The following is a 20777-nucleotide window of genomic DNA, read 5'->3' on the forward strand; positions in this document are numbered from 1 at the left end:
ACTCTTAACGACATTATATCCCTTTGCAACAAACCCAACATAATCTAACCTTGTACTTAAGAACCCTAATACCGATTAATCCGATCTGAATAGACCCGATACCCTTTAGTCTGAGTTATATTTGGGCTAGTAAACGAGTAGGACTTCCTTAATACAAAAAAAAAAAAAAAAAAAAAAAACCCAATAACCAGCCCTAATTAACCCAAAATCCGATTAAAACACCCAAACAACACCCATACCTGTATCTACACCATTTGGCTACAATCATTCAACAACACCACCTTGATACTATTGGGCTACATGTCCTTTCATGCCTCATTTACGCTTCTGTATAAATGTTAATCAAGATTGACCCAAGCATTAAGTGATGAACGAGTAAGAGATCTGAACCATTTAGACTTAGTATAATGCTTAACTTTTCAGAGGCAAATGTCTGATCGATTCAGACACCTTCTTGCAAAACAAACAATATGAATGAAATACCTCTAGCCAAATCAGAGTTTTGGTCCCATTAAAAGCTAATTAAGAGCTCAAACAAACAGCCCCTTACGGTTAGGTTTGGTAGTCATATCAAATAATTATCATTTTAAAATGGTGGATAGAGAACTAAGAGCATTATAGATAGTGGTTACGATGAGTTGTGAGTGGAGTAGAGAAAAAATGTTTATTCACCCTTATAAACTTTTTAATGTTTTTAGAATGTGGTTGTGAGTACACCCCGCTTGCGGTATGCGTATATAGGATATGTTTGGCTTGGAGCTTTTAGGAGCTTCTATCATTAGGCTTTTAAGAAAAAACTCCTACTCAATAAAAAGTCTTGTTTGGTTGAAGGAGCTTGAAGCTTTTAGGTTAGGAGCTTGAAGCTTTTGATTGAACGCTCCCACTAGTAGCTTTTAGAAGGAGCTACAAGCTTTTTAGGGGAATTTTTAACATCTAAAGATAATGAACTTTTATGTACAAACTTTTTAAATTTTAGTTATGTCCATTTTGGTCATTTTATACATTTTATTAAAAGCTCCAGCTACTCTGCCAAACACCAAATATATCTAAAAAGCTACAACTACTAGCTACCAGCTTCCAGCACCAGCTATCAGCTTCCAGCCACCAGCTACTTTTGCCAAACATACCCATAATCTATATATGTGTGGGCCATCGGGGGACAAAAGTGAAATTGCACTAATTTTAATGTTATTTTACTAATTTCATGAAAATAACATTAAAAGTTGAGGACGGTTAATCATGCATCATGTGGTGGCGTTGATAGCTGAAAGACAAAAGGGTACATGCTTTAATCGCTCTTTGTCCCGATTGCTGAGTGTTATGTGCCTTATGTCCAAGGCTGATGCAAAACTACTATCGAGCCGGGGGTCTCACTGGAAGCAACCTCTCTATTCCTACGGGGTAGAGGTAAGACTGTCTACATCTTATCCTCTTCAGCCCCTACCTTTGCTTTGCTATTGGTGAGATTTACTGAGTATGATGATGATGATGATGATGATGGTGGTTGTGAGTAGAGAAGATAGAAAAGTAACGAAGAATGTGTAAAAATAGTATTCTTTAATTGAAAAAGAGAAAGAATGGTAGTCATTGGGTGCATTTACAAAGAACCGAAAACCAACACATACACACACATAGGGGTGTTCATCGTGTTTTTTCTTCGGGTTTCGGGTTAGTTTGTTCGGGTTTTTGTCTAGGAAAAATTCATATTGCTACTTTAAAAATATCAACAAAGTTCAAACATTATTTTACAACATGCTATTATAATATTTAAAAGTCTCAAAACTTAATATTTCATATATTAAAGACTCCAAAACAAAACAATTTTATAAGAAAAAAATTATAAATGTTCAGGTTTTTTTTCGGGTTTCGTGTTTCGGGTTTTTCGGGTCAGGTTGTTCGGGTTTTTGGTAGGAAAAAGTGACCCGATAACCGAACCATTTAAAGTTCGGGTTGATCGGGTTCGAGTTTCTTGGGTTCAGGTTTTTTGAATATTCGCTAACTAGCCTAAGACCCCGCGAGCTTCGCGGGTGGCTAAACACCAACTAAACATATAAAATAATTTAAACGTAGAAGCGTTAAAGTGTGATTTGTTAAGCCTAATATTTTGAGACAGTTGAGCACGTCCCAATAGTACATCTACATAATGTTTGTTACAAATTAAGTTTTTGTCAACTAAACCTTCATGATGTTTTCATGATGTATTCTTTAACTCCACTATCGCATTCATCCTCTGACATTATCAATTCCAATCAGGACGACTTAGAATTTAAAGCTCTATTGCTAGATTATTAAAAAGAGTTAATTATTGTTTTCGTCCCTGTGGTTTGTCAAAAATCACTATTTCAGTCCATTAGTTTAAAAATTGCGATTTCAGTCCTTGTGGTTTCACTTTCGTTACCAATTCAGTCCAACTCGTAACCATTTCAGTCCCTGTACTTACAGAATAAATGGATTGAAATGGTTACGAAAGTGAAACCACAGGGACTGAAAATGGTCACGAAAGTGAAACCACATGGACTGAAATCGCAATTTTTAAACTAATGGACTGAAATAGTGATTTTTAACGAACCACAGGATGAAACAGTAATTAACTTAATAGAGTTAATTACTGTTTTATATACATGAAAAGCCTAAGATCCCGCGAGTTTCGCGGGTGGCTTAACACAAACATATAATATCTACTGGCATCGAAGCCCATGTAGATCATCATTTTTGTTCTAGGCCTTTCCAAACTTAGGCTTCACGTCTAAGGGTCGCCAGATAGATACCTTTTGGACCAAATATTAAAGCACCAAACAAAACTTTAGAATAAAAAGGTAACATAAAACATTGATGAAGCATGTCGGAACTAAATCACAACATACCACTATATTTTGCGCTTGAATATATGAAAACTCATGGTGTATCAATTTAAAATTAGATTTATATACGCTAAAATATACATATAAGTTGCCTAATATGCAGTAAGTTGTCATCCCATTCCAATTTAAGGAGACATTTGTAAACATCATCTAGCTGAATTTGTAATGCACTTATAATAATAATAAAAAAAACTTTAAAGACATTCATTCACCTGGAAGTTGAACAAAAATTGTCGCGCAAACTTTAGGGGTTTTGTTCTTCATTATTATATTTGTCTTACCCGTTAGAGATAAAAATAAATAAATAAATAAATAAATAAATAAATAAATAAGACGCCCTTAAACATACAAATATCTCGATGCTCAGATAGACTTATATTCGATAGATCATCCATGGCACACTGGTAAAACATCATTAAGATTATACAAATTCAAAGTTTGTGACGTTAAACTCGAGATTTTATTCTTTAAAGCTTAAAAGATGGATTATTTGGTTAAGTTACCTCTAGCATTGGTAATGGCAATGAGTGGTATGAATCAAGAGCTTCGAGAACAACCTTTTTCTGGAGGATTTGTTCTAGATGCAAAAGGCTACCAACGATAAACCGACTGAATATATTTTATTTAACATACAATTCTATAAAAAAGGTAATTTTACCAATACATATCAAAAGAAACTTTGTACTGCCATCAAGATAGCTATCCAAATCATACCCACAAGAGTTATTAAATTGTTACAAATTCTTGGTTTCAAGGTGAAACCTTTTACCAACGCAAACATAAAAACTTCAACCACAAAACTCAATTTCCCTTCTCTACAAAGCGTATTAATCAACATCATACAACTTGGAGGTGTCAAATTAATATTGTACTCCTTCAAAATAGAAAGTAACCTTAAAGCTTCATTCGTTGTCTTACGCTCCTGACAAAATCCAGTTGCTGAATCAAAATCTTGCAACTTTATATCCATATCAAGTAATAATCTCACAGGCCTCTCTATTGTCTATTTTGCCTTTCTAGAAATAAACTTAGACCAATTTGTGGCCTTTTCATCTCGTTTTGGGATGCTTTTTAAATAATTTGATAGATTATAAGTTTTAAATGTCTTTTTTCTTCTACACGACCATTTTGTAAAAATAAAAATAGAAAATAAATAAAAAAATATTTCTTCAACAACTAATGTTTGCAAGCTTGCACTATCAACAACTCTATCTGAACATTGGGTTAGTCTTGAAATAGAGAAAGATTTCTTCAAAATTCCATTGTGTAAAACAAAAGATGAGCTTATTGAGGCTCGCCTGATTTACAAATCCTGTCAATAAGAGAATTAAATGTCAAAACAGAAGGTACACATCCACATTTTTCCATTTTGTCTGCATCTCCCACTAACCCATATGTACACATACCCGATATAAGAATAGTGTAAGTGCAAGCATCCGGAAACTCCTCAACACCATAAATCTCAAGTTTTAGTGAGTGCGCTTCATCCAAAAGGCCCACATCACAAATTCCTTTGATCAACGTATTATAAGCTTGAGTATCCAACACCAAATGCTTATCCGTCATGCACTCTACCTTCATCAGGCAACCCTCAGATCATGATCGTATACAACACACCATCAAGCGCAATGTCGGCTCTGTCATTTTCTTAAACATATCACGACCTTTAAACCTTTTCATATAAACAACCCGTCAATCAACAAACTATAAGTATTCAAAGCAAGCTCAAACCCATCCTTCTCAAATAATAATCTGCACAATGTAGATATCCAACAACATCTAGATAATCAAATAAGCATAATCAGAATCACTTTATGCAAACACTTAAAGTTATAATTACTATTTCAACTTGCATTAAGCAGATAACCAGTTTTATAATACGAATCAAAAAAGGAAGCAACAGTCCTTTACCTTCTCATATCCCTTCAAAGCCTTCTCGTATAAGGTAAGGTGACAGTTTGGACCTTTTACTTATATATTGATCTATTGAATTTATATTTCATATCTAACGAGTCAAAGAGGTGTACACAAAAGTGCATACTTTATCAATATGAGATAAATGTGCATCAAAAAAGTGAAGAGCAACCATTAACCGGTTCCAACTTTATGTGGAAGTAGAAAAAAATGAAACATACCAATTCGCAAGTTCTCTATATCCTTCATTGATTGTTGTTGCTCACATCGGTTGCCGGAGAAACGGACCCTTGTTTGGAATCCTAGCCGTAACCCTAAGGTGTTACAAATAACCAATACAAACCACCGGCACCATAAATTAGTGACAGTGTTCTATTTAGTTGTAGTTCCAACAAAATTAAGTTAGTTTAATAGGAGGATTGACTTAATTCACAAAGAAGTACCTGGCTAGTAATGGCTTCTACATAATTTAAAGTATGGAGAAGGAGATCAAGGATCCAATGCGAGTGCTATTACATACAAGAATAAAAAGTAAAATTATATGTTTGGTTTCAGTGATTGGAATTTCTCATTGCCTTCATAATCAATGAAAATATTATATTATATTATACAACTATAAAATTGAACACCAAAAGATACAAAGGTAAGTTTTTACAGTGCATAGGTTAGGCAAAAAGTAAACATAAGTCAGTATTAGTTGTGTTGTGTCACATATGACATAAATACTCCAATAACCACGGTTGACAAAGGTAGTCATACAAGCAAGGCAGGTGGGATGGGTAACGGGTCGGATAATGCGAAATGATCCACATTTTTTGTCCAAAATTTTAGCTTTTTTTAATAAACAATTAGTGTGTCAAATACAGTTAAAAAATACCTTCTTACTTAAAAAATAGTCTAATTCTTTGAGTGAATAACAAAGAGTAAAGTACACAAATGATCCTTGTGGCTTAGCAAAATTATGGATTTGGTCCCTAGCTTTCCGAAAGTACATGGATGGTCCTTGTGTTTTGACTTTGTGACGCATTAAGTCCCCAACTTTACCAAAAGTTACATAGATGGTCCCTGCGGTTTTCACTTTGTAACGCATTTAGTCCCTAACTTGGACATGCTAAAACCAAATGGTCCCTGTGATTTGCACTTTGTAACGCATTTAGTCCCTAACTTGGACATGCTGAAACCTTTAGATTTGTTGGCTAGGGACCATCCGTGTACTTTTGGAAAGTTAGGGACCAAATCCAAAATTTTGGTAAACCATAAGGACAATCCGTGTACTTTACTCAATAACTTAAGAGCCTTAAAGCATTACAAATACACTTTGGAGTTTGGACGACTTTTGACCCGTTCAATCGAATTTAACATCCGTCCATTTAAAAAGATTCTTTTCATTTTACTGTTTGACCCTTTAGTGACCAAAAATATCATATTAACCTGTTGGCACATTTGATAAAAGATAACTGAGAAAGAGAACTAACTATTAGAACGCAACTAACCTCAGTAAATACCGAAACTATTTTGGGCACATATTGATTGTTGGGTCCCAGAAGTTCTATGTCTGACCTGTAGTACAATGAGCGGGGTTTATTAAAAGTACTACAAAAAGATTATAAAAGTGAAATAGAAAATAAAAAGAGACCCAAGAAAAGAGATTACGTATCCACTTACCTTTCCACCATCGAACAAAGTAGTTCGTGAACAACCTTAGCCTCAATAAGATCTCCTTTAATTGGTAAACAGCTTAACCATGCAGGAATAATTTGCCAAACAAACAACACATATAAAACCATTAATCAGTTTTGATTAAGAATATAAATTTCTATTAACATATATAATAATCGCAACGTTTTTTTACAAAACAAAAAAAACCAACCACACGCTTACATGAGTGGAGTCGATACAATCCCGATAAAACTGACATATTTTCCCCAAAGCAGAAACAGCGTTATCATACGCCATAAGATTTTCAGGCAGAAGAGCATTAGGGTGTCTAATTACAATCAGACATAAGATATTGGTTGGTCATCGACTCATCGTGTTGACTTGTCGAACATCAGGACTCTCGTCATTACACGCTTCGAGAAGAAAAGGAAGATATGTATCGTAATACTTTAGAGCGGCTTCACGACACTACTCTGCCACATCATCGAAGATGCAAATGGCAATCCTCCTTTCCTCAGTTGTTTTGTCCTTGCCCTAAAATTAAAGAAAAGGAAGATATGTATCGTAATACTTTAGAGCGGCTTTACGACACTGCAGATCAGTAATAAGGTGAAAAACAATTCAAAAGAAATTGAATAAAACAATCACAACTTTCAACTTATTTGACCCATATGAACGGGCAAAATAAGTTAAAATTTGTTGATTGTTGGTGTAAAATCTAATATCCACTATAGATGAAATTTCAAAAAACCTAATGTCCACTCTGAGCGCATAAGTAGAAGCCATGCATTTTGATTAACAGGAGCTTGCATCGCCTCACCATGGTTCGGTGGTTTGAGCAATAATGCCCCCACCCTTGGGCGTTTTCTGCCACGTGGCAGTCCAGTCAGCATAGGGGCATCATTGAGCGTTATTGCAAAAGTGGCGTAGTGGGAATAATGCCCAATAACACCCATTCCAATCATTAAACAATTATTTTTTTTGGGTAAATTACTTTTTGGGTAAGTTTTTACAGTGCATAGGTCAACCGTGGTTATTGGAGTATTTATGTCATATGTGACACAACACAACTAATACTGACTTATGCTAGCACACCCATGAAATCCTACAACCACCCCGTCTTTCACATCATGCGAGAAGGCAGTGCCATTATTATAATTACCATAGGGTCCATAAACGTTCAAATTTGTCATAAAGAATATAGATTTAACTACTTTATTTTCAACGCCACCAAATGGACTACTACTCCCAGTAGTCCCGCTTATTAAAATCAAATATTCATTAGTACCGTCAGTGCAAATCTGCATAGTTGGAAACAAAACTCTGATAAGATGCAAAACAGATGTGCAATGATATCAATCAGTATTCAATTTATATTGGTTACAAACTTACAAAGTCTGATGACTTGATACCCGGAGTACCAAAAACATATTTCCGACCTTCACCTTCTCTGCATTGGTTATGAAATTCGATGGTGTTAACAGCAGATCCGTGATAAACCCTTATCTTTATCTTTAAAATAGAGCCTCGTTGCATATAAATCCATTTGTATCCCATCTGACCACCCCATGGTCCAAGAGTGAGTCTTCGGATCTGCTGTAGTTTTATGGCTGACTCTTCGGAGTGGTTCAGCTAACCTCTCCCATTAACTATCTTGGCTGGTTTTGGGGGGTCGGCTGACCACTCCAAGTGGCTCGGCTGACCACTCATGTTATTAATTTAAAAAAAAATTAATTACCGTTTCAGCTTATAAATACGCAAGAGAAGGTAATTTCGTTAAAAAAAACGGTTTTTAACGATGGATTATTTGGCAGCCTGTTCTGATCCACTGCCTGATCTGTAATACGATGAGCAAGGCGCTGAATAGCCTGGATATTATCAAGATTAGCCGATGTCACATGGCTCTGGATCTCTGGCGCCAAACCCTTGAGATACATCTCAATACGCTTGTATGGTGGGTCTACCATAGTTGGGCATAGCACGGCCAGCTCGTTCGACCGTTTAGTATACGCTTCGATCTCTGATCCAACCATTTTCAAGTTATACAGCTCGTCTTCCAACTTGTGAATATCTTCACGAGTACAATATTCCCTTTTGATTAGTTCCTTAAAATCGTTCCATGGGGTGGCGTTAGCAGCTGCCAACCCTAAGATCTGGACTTGGGCGTTCCACCAAGTCAGCGCTATTCCTTCCAAGGTGCCAGTTGCATACTTAACCTTGCGAGCCTCAGGGCACTCGCACATTTCGAATACTGACTCTAGCTTCTCAAACCAATGGAGGAGTCCCACTGCCCCCTCGGTGCCACTGAAGGAATTTGGACGACAGTCCATGAAGTTCTTGAAAGTGCAGACAGGCTGCTGCGCGTGTTGACCTATTGTGTACGAATAGGACAAGGTTAAATACGAGAGTTAATGTAGGATCTAAAGATCCTAGTGTATGTGTCTATACTGCAGAGTATACTACCTGCTTGAGCAGCTGCAAGTGCCGCAGCAACTTGAGCTTGAACAAGAGCCTCTAGCTGGGCTTGTGTCATGTTGATACGTCCGGCCATTGATCTTCACATCAAAGGCAACATAGATGAGAAAGGTTCGCGAATAGTGCGATGACAGAAGAGTGTAAGCACATAGGTGTTCTCAAGCAATAACAAGTAGTGAGCAAAGTAATGTAAGCATACTACGAGCAAAGTTCTATGCAGTTCTAGTAAGCAGGTAATAAACATAAACCTTATTACCTAGTATGTCGAGTCTTGCACGTGGAGCGAAGCGTCGTTGTGGATCGTTTGAGAGCACTGTTCTGGTTATAGTCTGGTTTTAATAAAAACGTTTTCCCATATTAAAACCAAGTTCTCTATAACCAATGGCTCTGATACCAATCTGTCACACCCCCAAAATCCACCTGCGGAGTATCACCGCTTGGGAGCGTGTCTGACCAGGATCAAGCCACCAATCATATCGAACATGTAGTTAATGTCAAGTATATTAAATGTAAACCAATTATTCAATACGATTGATGTTCCAACAAAACATAATTTAAGTAGCGGAAGCGTATTAATGATATCCAATGTATGTAAAGAGTTCAAGTGTTGTAAGTATAACATAACATCCACGATCCAATCTCCACAACGACCTGCTCCTCCCTGTGCAAGCTCCATATGTACCTAATGTCCTGCAAGGCATGTAACAGAGGATCAACAACTAGTTGAGCGAGTTCACAGTTAACAGTTCAGTAATAGTATAGTGTGAGTAGTAGTATGTTCATTCGTTATGTCGTGTATCGTATTAGTTTCCATCGCGGCCTCCCAGGCAGGTATGCGAAGATATTAGGGGGATGTTCATCCCGTATATTCTAGACTAGGTTTGCCTGTATCGCGGCCTACCAGGCAGGTGTGCGAAGAATAGTAAATTACAGTTCGCGGCCTTCCAAAGACAGGTGTGCGAAGTCAGTCATAATATCGCGGCCAACCCTTGGCAGGTGTGCGAAGATCAGTTCAATAAGTGTTACTAGTCTAGTAGTAGTTCTAACAGTGGAGTATGTACAATAGTTCATCAAATCACATCACTACGTTCCCGTATAGATAAGTACCAGTAAATAATCAAATCCCATTCCCACCATGGGAACCCCATGCCTTGGCTGTGTGAACTCACCTTGGTTTGCTCGGTATGCTACACTCTAGGGTTTATCAGATGTCTAAGTCCGTTACACACGACCTAGGATATGATGCACATGATATGATATAAGTGTTTGCATCCAATTAGGGTTTGCAAATCATTGACATTCAAACAGTTGTGTCTTGTGTGTTTGTTGTGTACATGATGATATCACATAGAATGTTCACGCATGCAGGATCATACAGTTGCATTCAATATCATACGATTATACGCATATAGAATCATACATCACGTAAACGGTTAATCGTATTCACATAATTCCTACGTCGTGTCTTTGATTGCACAGTTTAATGTAACGTGGATGCTAACCTAGTTGCCACTGATAACACACTTAACATATTATCATCGTTAATAAGCTTGACAGGTTTAGTAGAGTTTGCGACAAGGACAAGTGACATACACATCTTATCAGATTCAATCATTAGTTATTACACTTTCATGGCCTCATATTAAACATACATCAGCATCAGACAGGGCCTTGCCCTTCATAAGAACTCAGACAAGTGTGGGGGGGGGGGTTTCCCCTGTTTAAAACTCAGATAGCATAAGGGGGGTTTCAAAAACTTGAACAACATATCTTACACATAAGAATTTCGGACCACAAGGGTGTTTAAACTCGGGTAGGGGTGTGGGGTGTTAAAACTCGGACAAGAGTTTCATTGAAGAAACTCGGACCACCTTAATTCCATGAAACTCAGACATACATCCTTCCCCCTAAACTCGGACCAAGTATAACATATAAACTCGGACATACATCCTCCCTCCTAAACTCGGACCAAGGTAAGCCCATTAAACTCGGACTACATGAGTATGATAAGCTCGGGCCTTTCATTAAAAGCAAACTCGGACATGAACATCATATTAAACTCGGACCAAGAGCTCTTGTAGTAAACTCGGACAAGGGGTCTCTTTCTAATAAAAAGGTCGGGCAAAGGTCTTGTTTCTAAACTCGGGCCATCACAACTTGTAACTCGGATCTAACATATATAATTAAGGTCGGACTTGTTATTATCCTAACAAACTCGGATCTAAGGTTGTGGCATTAAACTCGGATCCCTTTCATTGGTTTTAAAGTCGGGCATATAACAACACTTAAACTCAGACAAACAAGAATCACAATTGAAACAGTTACATTCTATTATTCCATCAGTTACGTTTTCAATTCTCCTTTGATCGTGAAAACCCTAATTACGAACATCATTCATCCAATTCATTCAACAGTTATAGCATGCAAAGCATCTTGACATTAAGCATACGATTACACCACTGATCCATATTATTTCACAATAATCATGATTCAATCAACATCCACAGAACTATCATATATGGAGAACTAGGGTTTTTAACATGCATCACATAATCAAGGATCAATAACAATCAAACAATCACAAACAACGATTAAACGATTACCTTGATTCGATTCTAGATGGATTGGAAATCAACTTGATGCAAAAGACTTGTGAATCCAAGAATGATAAGAAGGTGGTTGTAGAGAGGATTAGAGAATAAGAGGGTACGTGTTTTGATTCTTGATGTGAGGTTTAGTGAATGATTTAGGGTTAAGTATTATTTATGTTTCACTAATGACTCTTTACACCCTCTATTGTTATATTTTTTCACAAGTACACCATCTCATAACCATTTCCTAGTTTCACCACTGAGTTTATGCATTTAACAAGTTTCTCACAATTAACACATAACCATGTACAATCACACACTACGGTTTATTGCACCAAAGCGTATACAATTCCCTAGCCAATTATTTGCACAATTAACAACTAAACAAAACAAGAACGTGCAATAGATACGAATTAGAATCTTGGAATTTCGAGTTGTCACATTATCCCCAACTTAAAAGAAATTTCGTCCCGAAATTTGGTACGCACTCACTGAGGAAGCTAGGTAAGTTATATCGTTCACTGGTTTTCCTGGGGTGTCACATCATCCCCCCGTTGATTTGGAATTTCGTCCCGAAATTCAGTAGTAGTAGCTTCGGCCTCAGTAGTGGTTGCATTGGTTTCAAATAACTGGGGTACTTTTCTGTCATCTGGTCTTCGCGTTCCCAGGTGTACTCTGGGCCACGTCGGGAGTTCCAACGAACTCGAACAAGAGGGATTCTCTGGTGTTTGAGGACCTTAACATCCCGGTCCGTGATTTCAACTGGCTCCTCGACGAACTGCAACCGCTCGTCGATAGTGAGTTCCTTAAAAGGAACTATGAGGGTCTCATCTGACAGGCACTTCTTCAGATTCGACACGGGAAATACATTGTGAACTGCACCGAGTTCAGCTGGTAGGTTCAGTCTGTAGGCTACTGGGCCTATTCTTTCAGTGATTTCGAACGGTCCAACATACCGTGGATTGAATTTGCCTCGTTTACCAAATCGAACCACACCCTTCCAGGGTGAGACTTTTAATAACACCCGGTCCCCGACCTGAAATTCCAAAGGCTTGCTACGCTTGACCGCGTAGGCTTTCTGACGGTCGCGTGCTGCCGCCATGCGTTGTCGTATCTGTGCAATCTTTTCCGTGGCGTCCACTACAATCTCTGGACCCGTAATCTGACTATCCCCCACCTCTGTCCAACAGAGAGGTGACCGGCATTTACGTCCGTACAATGCCTAAAATGGAGCGGCTTGTATGCTGGTGTGATAACTGTTATTATACGAAAACTCCACCAAAGGGAGATGCTTTTCCCAGCCGTTGCCGAAATCGATAACGCATGCTCGAAGCATGTCTTCAAGAGTCTGGATCGTTCACTCAGACTGCCCATCCGTCTGAGGATGATATGCTGTGCTCATGTCTAATCGTGAACCGAAATATTCGTGCTTCGCTTGCCATAGCTCTGACGTGAATCGTGCATCGCGATCCGAGGTGGGCACCCCGTGCCTCGAAACAACTTCTTTAAGATAGATGTCTGCGAGAGTGGAGAACTTATCTGTTTCCTTTATAGCCAGGAAGTGTGCAGACTTGGTGAGTCGATCCACGATCACCCATATAGTATCATTCCCATGCTGGGATCTAGGTAGGCCTGTAACAAAATCCATGGAAATCTCTTCCCATTTCCATTGAGGTATCTTAGGCTGCTGAAGTAGGCCTGAGGGTTTCTGGTACTCTGTCTTGACTCTCGCACAGGTCAAGCACTTGCCGACGTAAGTAGCGATGTGAGCCTTCATACTAGGCCACCAATATGTAGTTTTGAGATCGTGGTACATTTTATCCGACCCTGGATGTACCGAGTAGTGAGACTTGTGTGCTTCGTCCATCACAAGCTCTCGTAAACCACCATAGAGTGGGACCCAAATACGTCCCGTTACACAGTAGGTGCCGTCTTCCTTTTGTTCCATTCGTTGCTTGAACCGCGTAAGGCTTCAGCCATGACGTTTTCGGGTTTTAAATGCTTCTACCTGAGCATTTCGTATCTGTGCAGGAAGACCGGTCTGAATAGTGTGCTGCAGGGCTCGTACGCGTCTAGGTAGAGTGTCTTTCCGACTGAGGGCGTCAGTCACAACATTGGCCTTGCCTGGATGATACCTGATGGCGCATTCGTAGTCGTTCAGAAGTTCCACCTATCTCCGTTGACGCATGTTCAAATCCTTTTGCTTATGAATATGCTCGAGACTCCTGTGATCGGTGTAACTCGTGCACCTGGTACCGTACAGGTAGTGTCGCCATATCTTAAGCGCGAAAACAACAGCTCCCAGCTCTATATCGTGCGTCGTGTAGTTCCGTTCATGAATCTTGAGTTGTCGCGAAGCGTAAGCAATAGCCTTATCTCGTTGCATCAATACGCAACCAAGACCCTGTATCGATGCGTCACAATAAACCACGAAGTCATCTGTGCCCCCCGGCAGTGAGAGAATAGGTGCGCTGCAAAGCCTATCCTTTAAGTACTGAAAAGCGGTCTCTTGTGAATCTCCCCAACGGTAGGTGACACCTTTCTGTGTCAGCATAGTAAACGGCTGCGCGATCTTCGAAAAGTCTTTAATGAATCGTCTGTAAGACCCCGCCAAACCCAAGAATTGGCGTATTTCCGTTGGTGTACGCGGTGCAGGTCTGTTCCTGATCGAATCTATCTTGGATGGATTGTCATGAATCCCATCCCTGTTCACCACATGGCCTAAGAAGTGGACTTCACGAAGCCAGAAGTCGCATTTAGAAAACTTTGCGTACAATTGCTCCTTTCGAAGGAGTTCCAAGATAAGACGTAAGTGCTGCTCGTGCTCCTCCTGACTCTTGGAGTAGATCAGAATGCCGTCGATGAAGACAATGACGAACTTGTCAAGATAAGGTTTGCACACCCTGTTCATAAGGTCCATAAATACGGCAAGTGCGCTCAATAATATCAAACCATCCATCACATCAAACATAAAGTATAGTAGTTAAAATAATTCATAAAACCCAATACAATTGATGTTCAAACCAAACTTTGTTCGAGTAGCGGAAACATAATAATGAAAACCCAAAAATAAGTTATAAGTTCAAATATCGTTCATTGCGTCTCCTCGTCCTAACACGAAAGCTTGACCTCTTGCCTCGTTGCCATTGTTGTTGTTGTTTCCCCGGTTGTTGTTGTTGTTGTTGTTGTTCCCGTTGCCCTGGTTATTGTTGTGGTTCTGATTCTGGTTCAACTGAGGACAATCGCGTTTGTAATGACCTTCTGCCCCACACTGGAAACATCCCCGGTTTCCACGCTGTGGTTGCTGCTGCTGCGGGTTTTGAGGAACTGGTGGCGGAAGTTGCTGATCCTGGTTTGCAGGTCGAGAGCTTCTACAATCCTTTGCCTCATGACCCATCTTGAGGCATCTTTGACATCGTTCCCTGCGACATCTTCCGCTATGGTGTCTGTTGCACCTATTACACAGTGGGTGAATTCCCCGATATCCACCCTGCCCCTGACTGCCAGATGATTGCTGACTCGAATTCTGGTAGTCATTTGTCTTGCGCTGCTGAGACTGAACGGAAACTGATCCCTTGCTGGAATCCCCCTCCCATTTCCTCTTGTTGTCACTGGGAGTAGCAGAAGTGGTGACAGCAGTAGTGGTAGCCTTGACACGTTTTGGCAGCCTGTTCTGATCCACTGCCTGGTCTGTAATACGATGAGCAAGGCGCTGAATAGCCTGGATATTATCAAGATTAGCCGATGTCACATGGCTCTGGATCTCTGGCGCCAAACCCTTGAGATACATCTCAATACGCTTGTATGGTGGGTCTACCATAGTTGGGCATAGCACGGCCAGCTCGTTCGACCGTTTAGTATACGCTTCGATCTCTGATCCAACCATTTTCAAGTTATACAGCTCGTCTTCCAACTTGTGAATATCTTCACGAGTACAATATTCCCTTTTGATTAGTTCCTTAAAATCGTTCCATGGGGTGGCGTTAGCAGCTGCCAACCCTAAGATCTGGACTTGGGCGTTCCACCAAGTCAGCGCTATTCCTTCCAAGGTGCCAGTTGCATACTTAACCTTGCGAGCCTCAGGGCACTCGCACATTTCGAATACTGACTCTAGCTTCTCAAACCAATGGAGGAGTCCCACTGCCCCCTCGGTGCCACTGAAGGAATTTGGACGACAGTCCATGAAGTTCTTGAAAGTGCAGACAGGCTGCTGCGCGTGTTGACCTATTGTGTACGAATAGGACAAGGTTAAATACGAGAGTTAATGTAGGATCTAAAGATCCTAGTGTATGTGTCTATACTGCAGAGTATACTACCTGCTTGAGCAGCTGCAAGTGCCGCAGCAACTTGAGCTTGAACAAGAGCCTCTAGCTGGGCTTGTGTCATGTTGATACGTCCGGCCATTGATCTTCACATCAAAGGCAACATAGATGAGAAAGGTTCGCGAATAGTGCGATGACAGAAGAGTGTAAGCACATAGGTGTTCTCAAGCAATAACAAGTAGTGAGCAAAGTAATGTAAGCATACTACGAGCAAAGTTCTATGCAGTTCTAGTAAGCAGGTAATAAACATAAACCTTATTACCTAGTATGTCGAGTCTTGCACGTGGAGCGAAGCGTCGTTGTGGATCGTTTGAGAGCACTGTTCTGGTTATAGTCTGGTTTTAATAAAAACGTTTTCCCATATTAAAACCAAGTTCTCTATAACCAATGGCTCTGATACCAATCTGTCACACCCCCAAAATCCACCTGCGGAGTATCACCGCTTGGGAGCGTGTCTGACCAGGATCAAGCCACCAATCATATCGAACATGTAGTTAATGTCAAGTATATTAAATGTAAACCAATTATTCAATACGATTGATGTTCCAACAAAACATAATTTAAGTAGCGGAAGCGTATTAATGATATCCAATGTATGTAAAGAGTTCAAGTGTTGTAAGTATAACATAACATCCACGATCCAATCTCCACAACGACCTGCTCCTCCCTGTGCAAGCTCCATATGTACCTAATGTCCTGCAAGGCATGTAACAGAGGATCAACAACTAGTTGAGCGAGTTCACAGTTAACAGTTCAGTAATAGTATAGTGTGAGTAGTAGTATGTTCATTCGTTATGTCGTGTATCGTATTAGTTTCCATCGCGGCCTCCCAGGCAGGTATGCGAAGATATTAGGGGGATGTTCATCCCGTATATTCTAGACTAGGTTTACCTGTATCGCGGCCTACCAGGCAGGTGTGCGAAGAATAGTAAATTACAGTTCGCGGCCTTCCAAAGGCAGGTGTGCGAAGTCAGTCATAATATCGCGGCCAACCCTTGGCAGGTGTGCGAAGATCAGTTCAATAAGTGTTACTAGTCTAGTAGTAGTTCTAACAGTGGAGTATGTACAATAGTTCATCAAATCACATCACTACATTCCCGTATAGATAAGTACCAGTAAATAATCAAATCCCATTCCCACCCTGGGAACCCCATGCCTTGGCTGTGTGAACTCACCTTGGTTTGCTCGGTATGCTACACTCTAGGGTTTATCAGATGTCTAAGTCCGTTACACACGACCTAGGATATGATGCACATGATATGATATAAGTGTTTGCATCCAATTAGGGTTTGCAAATCATTGACATTCAAACAGTTGTGTCTTGTGTGTTTGTTGTGTACATGATGATATCACATAGAATGTTCACGCATGCAGGATCATACAGTTGCATTCAATATCATACGATTATACGCATATAGAATCATACATCACGTAAACGGTTAATCGTATTCACATAATTCCTACGTCGTGTCTTTGATTGCACAGTTTAATGTAACGTGGATGCTAACCTAGTTGCCACTGATAACACACTTAACATATTATCATCGTTAATAAGCTTGACAGGTTTAGTAGAGTTTGCGACAAGGACAAGTGACATACACATATTATCAGATTCAATCATTAGTTATTACACTTTCATGGCCTCATATTAAACATACATCAGCATCAGACAGGGCCTTGCCCTTCATAAGAACTCAGACAAGTGTGGGGGGGGGGGTTTCCCCTGTTTAAAACTCAGATAGCATAAGGGGGGTTTCAAAAACTTGAACAACATATCTTACACATAAGAATTTCGGACCACAAGGGTGTTTAAACTCGGGTAGGGGTGTGGGGTGTTAAAACTCGGACAAGAGTTTCATTGAAGAAACTCGGACCACCTTAATTCCATGAAACTCAGACATACATCCTTCCCCCTAAACTCGGACCAAGTATAACATATAAACTCGGACATACATCCTCCCTCCTAAACTCGGACCAAGGTAAGCCCATTAAACTCGGACTACATGAGTATGATAAGCTCGGGCCTTTCATTAAAAGCAAACTCGGACATGAACATCATATTAAACTCGGACCAAGAGCTCTTGTAGTAAACTCGGACAAGGGGTCTCTTTCTAATAAAAAGGTCGGGCAAAGGTCTTGTTTCTAAACTCGGGCCATCACAACTTGTAACTCGGATCTAACATATATAATTAAGGTCGGACTTGTTATTATCCTAACAAACTCGGATCTAAGGTTGTGGCATTAAACTCGGATCCCTTTCATTGGTTTTAAAGTCGGGCATATAACAACACTTAAACTCAGACAAACAAGAATCACAATTGAAACAGTTACATTCTATTATTCCATCAGTTACGTTTTCAATTCTCCTTTGATCGTGAAAACCCTAATTACGAACATCATTCATCCAATTCATTCAACAGTTATAGCATGCAAAGCATCTTGACATTAAGCATACGATTACACCACTGATCCATATTATTTCACAATAATCATGATTCAATCAACATCCACAGAACTATCATATATGGAGAACTAGGGTTTTTAACATGCATCACATAATCAAGGATCAATAACAATCAAACAATCACAAACAACGATTAAACGATTACCTTGATTCGATTCTAGATGGATTGGAAATCAACTTGATGCAAAAGACTTGTGAATCCAAGAATGATAAGAAGGTGGTTGTAGAGAGGATTAGAGAATAAGAGGGTACGTGTTTTGATTCTTGATGTGAGGTTTAGTGAATGATTTAGGGTTAAGTATTATTTATGTTTCACTAATGACTCTTTACACCCTCTATTGTTATATTTTTTCACAAGTACACCATCTCATAACCATTTCCTAGTTTCACCACTGAGTTTATGCATTTAACAAGTTTCTCACAATTAACACATAACCATGTACAATCACACACTACGGTTTATTGCACCAAAGCGTATACAATTCCCTAGCCAATTATTTGCACAATTAACAACTAAACAAAACAAGAACGTGCAATAGATACGAATTAGAATCTTGGAATTTCGAGTTGTCACATCAAAAGAAAGCCACTGCTGCAAAACATCAGCAAGTCTGGTTAGGCGCACCCGAATTTCCACCAAATTCTGAGAAATTAGATAAAACTAATAATATAAGTCACTTATATCATATACTAAATCGCTCCTTGTCGCCCCCGTATTGTTTATTTAATGTTTTCCTCATATCTTCTTTGGTTACATCTTGGATGGTAGAATAGCGAAACTCCACCAAACCCTCTTATCACTAATTAATCCAATCATCAAATTCCAAATAACCTAATTGTAATCATCTAACAGAATTTCAATAACTTGAATGAGATTTGAAAAAATGGTAATCCAGGTTCTACATATCATCTTCCTCAAGGAAAATCCTTAAGGAAAAATAATAGCTTAAACCAAAAAAAAAATCATGTAAATAAGGCTGCCTCCCCAAGATCGTTATTTTTATTAGGGTCAAAAGTTGCCCAAGATGTATTATTAAGGCTGCCTCCCCAAGATCATTATACAGTTATGAACTTTATCAAGAAATACAGGGTTTATTTTGGTTCGGGTCAAAACGGGTATGGGTTAACTAAAAAAAGGGGTTATTTCGTTTTGGGTAAGAACGGGTTACAGTCGGACCAGGTTTCAGATCAAAACTGAGTTGTTTTTTTTTTAAAGAATGGCAACAACAACAAATCCATCTTTAGATTACCAACTTTCTTTAAAACTACACTTAAATGACTTAATTTTTTTTTAAAGAATGGCAACAACAGCAAAATTCTTTTAGATGCATCCCAATTGTCTCAGACCTGCAGTTGCCTACACATAGATGTGTAGTTTAGATGTATAATTATATAGCTCAAGCAAAATACAAAAGTATTATTACTTATTAGCCATACAAATCACTAACTCCAACTTTAACAGGTGTATTTTGTGCATATCTTGTGGAACAACCCTTTTAGCTTTTTCTAATATAGTCATATAAGAATTTGCAGCCTCTTCTAGGTTGTCTGCAAATGCACTCTAACTTGGTTTCAACTACAACAAAGAACATCATTTGAAAGTTAAAACGAATGCATCAAAGTTAAAACAAATGCATACCTTACAAATGAACATTCAACATCAAATCTATTAGAGGATTCTAAAAACCCTAACCGAAAACAAATGCATATTTAACATCAAATCGATGAAAGAAAGTTAAAACGAAGAGAGATAATTATATGAAAAACACACCTTTGAGATGAAGAAATCGACATACCTATATCAAGTGGGTAATCTGGAGGCTATCTACAGGGGTCGATATACTTACCTTAATCGTCATTGCCTGCTGGTATCTCATTTCTATCGCCACCAATCTACGGCTTACACATCGTTACCAATCAACTCGGCTTACACATCTGCGAGACCACTTATCAAACCCTTAACCTTACTTAATTCAGTTCAGTTCTATCCAATCCAAACACTATTCAAAGCTATTCACATAAACCCTAACCTTAATTAACTCAAATTAATTCAATTCAATTCAATCCAAACAATTTTCAAGACCATTTCTGTTATAAAACACATAACCATCTGTTTATTACCAGATTTGAGATTTAGGATTTTCTGAAAAACACCATTGATCAGAAAGGATTGAAATCCCATGGCTTTGACTATCTAACATCCTCATCAACAAAACCTATTCACAATAAAAACCCTAAAAAAATTGAATCAGTAGAGTTAGGGTACACCAGTGAACGAAATCCTTGCCAAGCATTGATGATAGGGAATTCTATCCTTATATGAATCAGAGATCGATGAATTACCAGATCGGAGCACTAAATAAGTCCCTCGAGGTGAGAATCGTTCTTGATATGAGCCGATGAAACTGAATGCGGCCACTCCGTGGAAGAGAGTCAGATTCAAGAAATACTACGGATACATGATGGAAAATTACAGAGATGAAGAAGCAAT

The 20777-nt window shown here is 39.0% G+C and overlaps 1 protein-coding gene and 1 long non-coding RNA gene across 2 annotated transcripts; both read right to left on the bottom strand.

The window, feature by feature from the left end:
* Positions 1 to 3935: 3935 nt before the first annotated feature.
* Positions 3936 to 4574, bottom strand: LOC110871512 (pentatricopeptide repeat-containing protein At1g79540-like). Its single transcript, XM_022120216.2, has 2 exons — positions 4268 to 4574; positions 3936 to 4173 (listed from the first exon to the last, which is right to left on the bottom strand). Exons 1-2 carry the CDS (start codon positions 4440 to 4442, stop codon positions 4070 to 4072), a joined length of 279 nt encoding a protein of 92 aa, XP_021975908.1. The 5' UTR covers positions 4443 to 4574; the 3' UTR covers positions 3936 to 4069.
* Positions 4575 to 7537: 2963 nt separating this feature from the next.
* LOC110873827 lies at positions 7538 to 7917 on the bottom strand. Its single transcript, XR_004865211.1, has 2 exons — positions 7827 to 7917; positions 7538 to 7735 (listed from the first exon to the last, which is right to left on the bottom strand). It is a non-coding gene; the product is annotated as an uncharacterized LOC110873827 (long non-coding RNA).
* Positions 7918 to 20777: the final 12860 nt, after the last annotated feature.

This window comes from Helianthus annuus, chromosome 8 (genome assembly GCF_002127325.2).
Source record: "Helianthus annuus cultivar XRQ/B chromosome 8, HanXRQr2.0-SUNRISE, whole genome shotgun sequence".
In the NCBI taxonomy this organism is placed as follows: domain Eukaryota; kingdom Viridiplantae; phylum Streptophyta; class Magnoliopsida; order Asterales; family Asteraceae; genus Helianthus; species Helianthus annuus.

What these genes read in the sequence shown, in the direction of transcription:
- LOC110871512 (XM_022120216.2), bottom strand. Translation starts at nt 4,442, where the DNA reads ATGAAGGTAGAGTGCATGACGGATAAGCATTTGGTGTTGGATACTCAA. An exon ending in TTACACTATTCTTATATCGG is followed by an intron (nt 4,174 to 4,267) that starts GTATGTGTACAT and finishes TCTTATTGACAG; the next exon opens with GATTTGTAAATCAGGCGAGC.